The sequence below is a fragment of the Odontomachus brunneus genome, unplaced genomic scaffold, assembly GCF_010583005.1.
Source record: "Odontomachus brunneus isolate Ranch 3 - 2012 unplaced genomic scaffold, Obru_v1 Obru_scaffold_035, whole genome shotgun sequence".
Taxonomy (NCBI): Eukaryota; Metazoa; Arthropoda; class Insecta; order Hymenoptera; family Formicidae; genus Odontomachus; species Odontomachus brunneus.
The window spans coordinates 1,346,068-1,355,901 of NW_022639485.1; the positions used below are offsets into that span (position 1 = coordinate 1,346,068).

General features: G+C 44.4%; 1 protein-coding gene across 4 annotated transcripts in view; it reads right to left on the reverse strand.

The window, feature by feature from the left end:
* Positions 1-503: 503 nt before the first annotated feature.
* Positions 504-9,834, reverse strand: part of LOC116843759 (thyrotroph embryonic factor) — a 125,792-nt gene continuing 116,461 nt past the window's right edge. For 3 of the 4 annotated variants that reach the window (XM_032814495.1, XM_032814492.1, XM_032814494.1), the window contains 5 exons: positions 8,301-8,446; positions 6,192-6,429; positions 5,637-5,740; positions 5,267-5,404; positions 504-4,224 (listed from right to left, as the gene is read on the reverse strand). In XM_032814495.1, the coding sequence (XP_032670386.1) occupies positions 4,138-4,224; positions 5,267-5,404; positions 5,637-5,740; positions 6,192-6,429; positions 8,301-8,446 (713 nt within the window). In that variant the 3' untranslated portion in view covers positions 504-4,137. The remainder of the gene's footprint in view (positions 4,225-5,266; positions 5,405-5,636; positions 5,741-6,191; positions 6,430-8,300; positions 8,447-9,834) is intronic. The other variant, XM_032814493.1, reaches the window with a different exon arrangement.

Below are 9,834 nucleotides of genomic sequence, written 5' to 3' on the forward strand. Positions count from 1 at the left end.
AGAGGGAGGGTAGGAAGGACTCGATCGGGTAATTCTCGTCGCGCATATCGTCGCTCGGATCTGTCGTCGTCTGCGCGAGCAAGGGCCCCTCCGTCGAAAAGCGTGCCAAGGCAATCATGAGGGACTGTCATTCGGACGATTCGGCGCGCGACGATTTCGGCAAATCGCTCGGGCAGCGATAAGGCATTGAACAGCGATCGGATTATTGCGCTCGCACGTGATACTACGGCGATATCGTCGACGTGCGAACAGACAGGTGCGTCCGCGAGACGGACGTCCGCTCCGGTAGAATTACGTATACAATGTGACACGTGTGTAACGAACATAGAAAATAATGACAGCGCACGGTAAGGCGACGGATATATATATAAAACGCTCGAAATCTCTCTCTTTTCAAAAATGTCGCGAGAATAAAACGGTAGGCTGTGTCGTTTTCACGCGCGCACGCGCGATCGGCGAAATCGTCTTGCGATATATATACATATATATCTTTTCTTCTTTTCTTCTCTTTTTGAGCGAGCTCGCCGTGTCAATCGAACACATCAACTCAAATTCAAATTTGTCGTCTGCACCTTCGTCTCTCGCTTGATCCTCGGTGTATGTTTCTCTCTCTCATTTTTCTTTTTTTTTGTCTTTGTTCTTTGTTCACTCTTCTCGTCGATAAAACGATGTATGTACAAAACGCTGTCGCGTTCGCGCACATCGAGCGCCACGTTTCGGCCGAAAGAAAGAACTAGATTATTAAAATTACGTGTCGCCGGTACATGTGTTTATTATATACCAGGGTTGGGTCGCGGATTCCAAGATTCCACGCACACAAGACTGTTCATCAGGTGATCGTCTACGCGATGTATACACGCCTTTTTTTTTTGTAGACAATGTGAACTATGTAGAGAGTATTGCGAATTATATTAAAATATACGAAAAAGCTTAATTAAACTGTGCGACAGTTGCGATATCTATTTTAGGTACTAATTATTAAGCGTTATTACTAATTATTAATGTTTAGAAGAGCTAACAAGTGAAATTTTCGTTTCCTTATGCGGCGGATTGGTAGATTTAACTCTGAAACTGAGAATGTTGTCAGAAGATTTTATGAACTCCAATGGAAACAACATTCATAAATTTGTGTCAGGATTCTAAGCGTTAAATAAAAAAATTAACTCAATGAATTTTTGAGCAATTATACGTTTTTTAAACATCTATGCGCAGAACACATTAATATTGTGAAGTTTTTGGTTTTAATAAAACGAACCAACGCATTTTAGTTGGAGAATCTCTGGTCTTAAGTTTCGTTCTAAGAACCGGAAATTCTGTTGCCTTCAAAATACGTTGGTTGATTCACTGCAACCAAGCTTCATGATGATACGATGAAACTTTTGTCGTTGTGTGTGAATGTCGTTTGAAGAACAATGTATGACTCGCTCAAAAAACCCATTGAGAAGGGATTTTACATTTCGACTTAATCTTTATATATATAATAAAATTGTCGTGTAAATATAACGAAATTTCTGGTTTTCAGAAGCAAATCTGGGTATGACGAAAACTCAAAATTCTGTGCCTTTCAACCTTTAAACGCGTGGGTTCGCCTCATTACAGCCAAACTTTTCTTTCCGCATAGGTTACTCGTTGTTCGCGTGGATGACAGGTTCACGTTGTCTACATGTAGACGCAGACTGCGGCGATTTGCACGCCCAACCCTGGTGCATACGAACGAACGTCGAAGCGAAATCCTCTGTCCCGGCGTAGCCACCCTTCGAGATCGAGACGCGGCGATTGGGCCACAAGTCCCGCTCGTCCTTCCGGTTGACTCGTTCGCGCTTTCTCCCTCGACAAGAAGCGCGTTCGTATCTCGATTATTGTCACTAAATTTTGCCACGAGCGGGGATCGCTCGATCGGACGTCGCTCGATCTCGCGTTCGTCTGTACAATATAGATTCTCGTTATCTCGTAAAAAGCTACTTCATAAAAAGCACATTTCCTCGTCGGCTCCACTTTTGCTCTTTCGATCGCCATCGCCGTCGCCATCGCCGTTTCCTTGCGGCGATGGCAAATAAACATCTAAAAACTTAAAAAGAGAAGGGACGGGGAGTGGAAGAAGGGAGTGAGATAAGGGAGGAAATAAATGGTTGGATGAGGGAGAAAAGCGATGGAGGAGCAAGTGTAGAATGAGAAGGGAGAGAGGGAGAAGAGAAGAGGGCCAGTGCACGCGAACGGTTGACTTACGTTTTAAGCACGATCGTGAATGCTCGTGTGATATCACGCCATACGATTCGACGTGGACGATGCACGCACCCATCTGCAAGCCGGCGGTGGCTGCGCGCGACTCGATCGCCGGACAACACCCTGCATCGTCTCGCGACGATCGATCCCGCGTAACGATCTCGAGACGAGAGCTGCCGCTCTGTCCGCGTCCCGCTCGTGCCTCAGGATGACTCGATGACTTAAAGTATATATTTTACAAACAAAATGGGCATCCTGCACCGAAATCCGTTCGCCACGCGCAGCCTGCGCGAGTCTCGACGGGCCCGTCCACATCCATCACTTGTCCCCAAGCCGCCGACTTTCTCGGGCCAGCGGATAATGTTACGAAAGAGGAAGAGGATAGAGTCGCGTCGCGACGCCTCCCGCGCACTCCAGGTGCACTCCTCACGTGGCCGGATTGATTCGCTACGCGCTAGCAAAGAGTTGGACATGGATAGGTGGACAGGTAGATAGATAGATAAGTAGATAGACAGATAAATGATAGGCAGGTAAGGTAAATCGATAGGTAGGTAGACAGATGAACAGAGAGAAAGAGAGAGAAAGTGAAGGAGTGAAAAGAAACTATGAAAACGAAACACGTATATCATCTATCTTACGATTAAAACAACTAGAATCACTTGTGTACCATCACCACGTGGGATACGCTACAGTAATTAACGCATTCTCGGAGAACTAGGATATTTAACGCGGAAAAGCGTCGTTCTCCCAATCTTCGCTCGCCTCCGCTCCATGTCGACCTAGCCATAGCTCTGTTTTTTTTACTTTTCCTTACATATGGCAGTGCTCAGCGCGTCGTCGAGATTCGTCGTCTTCTCTCCGAGTAAGGAAGAAACAGAGAGATAGAGATAGACAGAGAGAGAGAGAAAGAGAGAGAGAAGGAGACAGTGTGTGAAAAAGAGAGTGTGTGTGGAGAGAGAGGGGAGGGAGAAAGAGAGAGAGAGAGAAAGAGAGAGAGAGTACCATCGCGAATTTTTCGCCCTAACGTCTCGTGATTGCCCGAGATTTCTCTTCGGAATACCACGGCACGAATACGCGCGAATCCGCGGAAGACTTTACTGGATCGCGTAAAAATCGACGTGTCTCGACGAGCGCTGAACGCGCGCTTCGCGTTCGTATACGCGTAACGAACGTATCTCTTTCCTCAACGCAGATACTCGTGTATGTTGTGTATGCATGCGTGTGTGTATATATATATATGTGTGTGTATATGTGTTCATACATATATATGTATGTGTTTCTTCCTTCTCTGCTTCGTACATATATATACATATACGAATATATATATTCGTGCGTATATATATTCATATATACACACGCGCGCGTATACGCGCGTGTATAGGTCTCTCTATGTGTGTATATAATCTAACTATACATATAACTATTTACAAGTGGAGGAGTTTTCTAGAGTGGGACAAGGAGCGAGGACTTAAGAAGATTTTTATTCGAGATAGAGAGAGAAAGAAAGGGAAAGAGAGAGAGAGAGAGAAAGATAGATAGATAGTGAGAGAAAGAGAGAGAGAGAGAGAGAGAGTGAGTGCGTGAGTGAGTGAGTGATTGAGAGGATGTGTGTATGTGTGCGTTTGCTGAGAGTGAGGCAGATACGTGGAGAGAGAAGGGATTTCTAGAGATTTCTGAGGAAGTCGGCTTCAGGGCGGCGGCAGTCGGGTCGGGAGTGGCTGGTATTTCGTCGACATGCTCTCCTTCCTCTTCGCTTCCTCCGCAGAGGCGAAGCAACTATGCGCTGCGACTATAAGCGAGGGGGTGGCTGGTGTGATGCGCCCTCGTGTCCGCGTCTCTCTCTCTCTCTCTCTCTCTCTCTCTCTCTCTCTCTGTGTGTCGCTCAAGCAGGTAGAGATGGTCAACAGTGGGGTGTTAGACGTCCGTGTACTTGCTCAGCTTGTCGCGCAGCAGCATGTTCTCGTTTTTTAACCGCTCTAACTCCTGCCGCAAACCCATGTTCTGCAAATGAAATAGCAAATGAAGATTACTCGGTCGCGCGGGCAATTTTTCACGTCTCTCTGAACAGCTGAAGACACGAAGTCGTACGACAATCTTCAGTAAAGATTACGCACTCAATGGTCTCTTTGGTTTCTTTGCAGCGCAAAGTTTACGTTTAGCTTAAGGCTCCTGGTCCCTCGCCGCGGAACTTTTGATTGATGACGTCATATGGGAAGAAAAGATCTGGTTGGATTAACTAAATATATTTGATGAAACAAAGCAGGAATTCCAGTTGAAGTTACCGGAATTCGAACCAGAATTAACCAGAAATCTTGTTCGATTAAGCAGAATCTTGCTAACTCGAATAGAATTCTGGTAACTTCAACCGGAATTTCCAGTTCGTTTTCTTCAGACATTTGGTTAATCTAACCAGACTTTTCCGTACAGAAGCGAGAGAACACGTGTCATTTTTGAATAAAAAGATGTTTGTGTAAAAAAATACTTCAAGTTGCCGATACATACTAATAAAATGCTTCGGCAACTATCCTATTCCCTTGACAGTCAATAAATAGATGCAAAATTTACGTGACACACGACCTCCTTCTTTTCTCACAATTTTTCCACGGCTATTACTTTTACGGCTATCCAATTACTGTCAAAGAAAAAGAATAATTTCAGAGCATTTTATAAATACGTTCAAGCGATCTAAAGTGTCCTTTCATTCAAATATCTTTTCATTTGAAAGTAGTGCGTAGGAATTTTCAGTATCTCGTCTCTGACGTCATGATTCGAGAGATCGCAGCGAGGAGGCTTAAAATCATAGTTTTGACGACAGAAGTAAAATCTTACTTTCACCTAATCACTTGGAATATCTGCAATTTCGACAATAATCCAAAATCGAAAAGAAAATCAGTAAAAGTACGATATGAATCTTTCAATATCTTCATCAAATCGTCAGTCTTGTGCTTTTAAACGCGCCTCCGTTAATCTTATCGAGCCAAGTTAACTGCATTAGATGCAACTGGCGTGCCGGTTTCGAATTGCCAGCCGTGGGAAAACTCACCTCTTTCTCGAGGAAGCCGGCCCTGAGTGCTATCTGGTTCTCCTTCATGCGACGCGCGTCTCGCGATCGTTTCGCTGCCATGTTGTTCTTCCTACGACGCGCCCAGTATTTGTCATCCTTCAAGTCATCCGGAACGAACTGCGGCCGCAAACGGAAGAGAGAGAGAGAGAAAGAGAGAGAGACGGAGGGGGAGAGAGAAAGAGGAAAAGAAAGGACACAAGAACATTAGAACGTCCGTATCTAATTGCACCGCGAGAAATACCGCGTTCCGCGCGAATTTCATTTGTCTCGGCGTGCGGCCGATCGGAAATTGAAAGCGCGGGACAGCGGGTAAACGTGCATTAAATAAAATGTGGGGATAGGGGCTCACCTGCTTCCGTGATTTCTTGATCATCGGCTGTGGTTTGAGCTCCTCGTCGGAGAAGGCCCGAGTACGTGGATCGAAATCTCGCCCCGATGAGGCCATCGAGAGCGCTATAAGAGACAAGCCATATTGTATTCGTGACGAGTCCTCGGAATCTGTCGCGCGGAAGGGGCACAATTGACAATGTCGACGTTAGTCTAGTTTGCTGTGATATTCTCGACAAGCCTGACGTTATCGCAATACAGATTCTGAGATAGCGTGTTTTTCTTGCCCCTCTCTCTTTTACATACACACAACACACACACACACACACTCACTCACTTACTCATTCATTCACTCATTTTCTCTACAGTTCACTCAATTAAAAAAATTAACAAGTATACATATGTATCAGATCATATGTGGCTAAATTAAATGACATTAGAAGCGCGTAGATATTTGTCATAGGAATAAGAATAGCGTGAAACACTTCTCAGGATCGACATCGCGAACAACCCGGCTACGACGAGAAATAAAAGTTCAATAGTGCAAAATAAAAAAAAACATTGGCTCTCTACTCACTGGAGTCCGCGGGTGAGGGTGGATTCAGGGGATCTGGCGAGCAGCATTCGCTCGGCGAGGGTGACCTTTCACGCTTGGTGATCGGTTCCAAGTGGAGACCCGCTGACCCTTGGTGTCCGGGAGCCTCGGTGTTGTTGATTTTATGCAGCTGGCTACCCTGCATGGCACCCTGTCCGCCGCCAGCCACACCATCAACGGGGATGCCGTTTTCGGAAAGAAACTCATCGAGATCCACGTACTACCAACAGAGGTCCGAGATGTCATTTTCGTGGCTTCTCGGAGCCTTGTCAAGTTCAAGCAAGCCCTATCTTACGCTCCTAGGCAGATTAGACGGGTGTCACACACACGCACACGCGAATTACACGGGAAAAGTCTCAGTTCGTGCAACAGAAGGGGAATCAGACGAAGACTCGGCGAAGAGAAACGATGTCTCTGTTACCGCGACCGAAAATATTCGTCTCAACATTCGACTAAGTTCCAACTATCTAGTTGGACAATGAAACGTGTTCCATGAGAATTTTATAAAGCACTACATTGAAATATTACACTACATTGAAATGTTATCTGACTGCTCGTACAAGTAGAAAAAGATTGATCATTCGAGAATTGAGATGTTTGCAATTAAAGTTGACACTTTTTACACGTGTTCCTTTTAATTGTAATTTTGTCGATAAATAGTAAATTTATGCGGTTCTCTTTGATGAGCCACTATAAGTGCGACACTTGACAACGCGGCTATCTTAAAACTCGCGTGAAATAACTGAGAACAATCGACTGAACAGAAATTCTCCCTACAAGAATTTTTCTAATCCTACAATCGAGTTTCCATCTGTCCCCAGAGAACTAAAAATCAACTACACAAACCGAGTTTTCTCTTTTGTTTCTTGCAAGAAGATCTTGCAAATAGGTCGATAACCGTCGTGCTGCATTTAACGACGTTTGATGCATTAACTTCACATTGAGTCGTTAGTCTTTTGTGTTCGTTTTATTTGATTGAAAGTGAGAAGTCGGATAAATAACATCTCGCCTAGAGCCTAGATGCTCCGCAAAGATAGGTCCTGTAGCTGCCGTAAATGTGGCATTGATGCGGGAAACCCGTCTATACTCTGTACGCCGTAGCCCATGCTCTTTGTTTCGAAAGTCCATGTAAGAACTCGCGAGAAAAACTTGCTGACTTGCTGACGCGCTTTCGCGGCAAACACCTTTGCATTCCACACTCCGTTTCGTTTTGCACTTTGTAACTTCAGCGTGCACCTTTATCGAAATTCAAGCACCGTGTCGCGACGGAAAGGACGGTGAAAGTTCGTGGCGACGGTGAAAGATTCGCAAGGGAGTCAATTCCTGCCCGAAAATCTGGTAGAAACCCGGGCGTATGAGCGAGCGATCGACTGCTTAAACTAAAATAGCAAATTGCGCAATATTGTCTGCGACGTCGCGAGATAACGCTAAATTTCACGTTAGAAGAAAGAGTCATCTAGAAGAAGAAGAGAAAAAAAGAACGCCCCGTTCCTCGGCAGGTTAGGCCGGATAGTTTTGCTAAAAATAATAACGCGAATGGAGGAAAGAATAGCCGAAACTTCCTCGATTCCGCCGAGGCAGAACGGAGAAAGCGGCCGCTATCGTCGCGATTGCATAGCGGCTTAATATTCGGCTTCCCGGTTTCTCGATCCAGGAAGGCGAATTATAACGGAGCAAGTGTTACAACGGGAGGGGGGGGGAGGGGCGAATGCAATGGTCCGCTGCATTGGTTTTCCATTCTATTACATAGCGTATGTGCACACATACACGCGGCAACTTCCGGGGTATACGCGAGCTTTATCGTGCGCATTTCCGAACGTTGACGTAGGAAAACCGAACTTTCGACTTGCGTTATCGCGATACGAATAGCGCGAACGCGCAAAAGAAAAGTCCGAGAGAAAGAGAAAGAAAAAGAACACGGCGTAGACTCACAGAGCATAGACGGTATCCCTGAGCAAGTAGTTAGTGGATCGAGTCAAGACACACAAACGAGACAAGACGATTAGCTTAGTCTTGATTTTAACTTGTATTGAATTTTGGAACTAGGTTCAGCCATATTGAGGGCTTACCGTGTCGCGCCTTTATACATACATGATTCAATACCTTCAGGTCGGCATCGTAGGGCAGAGTTTTGTCCCACAAATTGGGCCCGAGGAAGGCGGCCTGCGCTTCCACGTTGCCCCAGAGTTCACCGTCAGCGTCCTTCTTCTCCTCTGGTCCATCTTTTCCTTGTTTCCCTGAAAATGCAATCTCGTTAGCTTGTCATGTCGCGATGCTATGTCGTCTGCCTTGATCTCAATCATTCCTTTGCAAAACGTAGCGCGAATTCGAATCAATCGCTGCAATAATCGCGAAGCGTGTGCACTCAGGAAAAAGACATGGCAATAGTAATTATATAGGTGACAATTGCACTAGTTTTGTATGTAGAAGTACTTTTTTTAATGATGATTTGAAATGATTGCGCGATTCTCCCCAAGTAGGCTTTTTTAATGAGCGTATCTAGATTTTCTTTCTCTCTGTTGCTATTTTCTTTGGAGTTTTGAAAAATAAAACGAAATATTTAATTTGTATTTGCTATGAATTAAAAAAATACAAATTGTTTAGGCAAATCAAAGAAGGAACAATTAATATAACAATATTTTATCATGAAAATTTTCCAGGCATGGTTAATATGTATCGTTTATATCTTAACTTGTGTAGCTATCATTCATGTGTGTAGTTGCCACCACTGTGTCTTTTTCTCTGAGTGTGATACTTGAAAAATGAAATGTTACAACATGGAAAATCGTTGGAAATTTCGAGCTTCAGCACTATCGCTGCTGAGAACGCATATATTTTCTGACGATATCGGCCATCTCGCACACGTGGCCGCACATCGAATGACGGCCAACCTGTACGTTATACATCCTGTGGCTTTTGTGTAATGCGCTTTTCTTTCGACACTTCCGGCACATGGTATAACGCGTTCTTTGCGAAATTCGGAACGCAGACTGCGACGTACAACGATGATTTTAATTATTCCACGGCTCTCGCCACTTTCTCCACGCTCTTGGTATTCTTCCCAGAAAGATTAACAATGTAGCTAACGCAAGTAACGCCATTCTACGTAAATATGTAAGAAAAATCTAATGAGTATTTCCTCATAGGCGTGTTGTGTGTATCACATCTTATTTTCATACTAATTCATATGATTTCTACATTAGGCCCGTATTAATTATCGTCGTTACTCGAAACTGTTACACGCGAGATACTCAGATCTGAATTTAGAGTTAGATTTGAAGTTTCTATTTTGAATTATATAATACATGTGATATATGGCATTTGTAATCGCGGTTCCGCTGAAAATTTCATGTCTAAACTCAAAATTAAGATCTGAGTATCTCATCCTCCTGAGGCAAATTTCAAAGTAATGACTTTTAATACAAGCCATAGATAATCATAACGCGCCGACTTAATGGTCGCGCCAATTTTTCACGACTGAAAATTCTCACACGTCGACGAAACGGAGGAAAAGAGTATAAAGATAGTCGACAACCTTGAAGATGCTCATCCAAAAATAGTGAGCTAGCCAGGGTCATCATCGTCTATCCCACCCCTCCTCTCATCCTCCTCCTCTCTTTCTCTC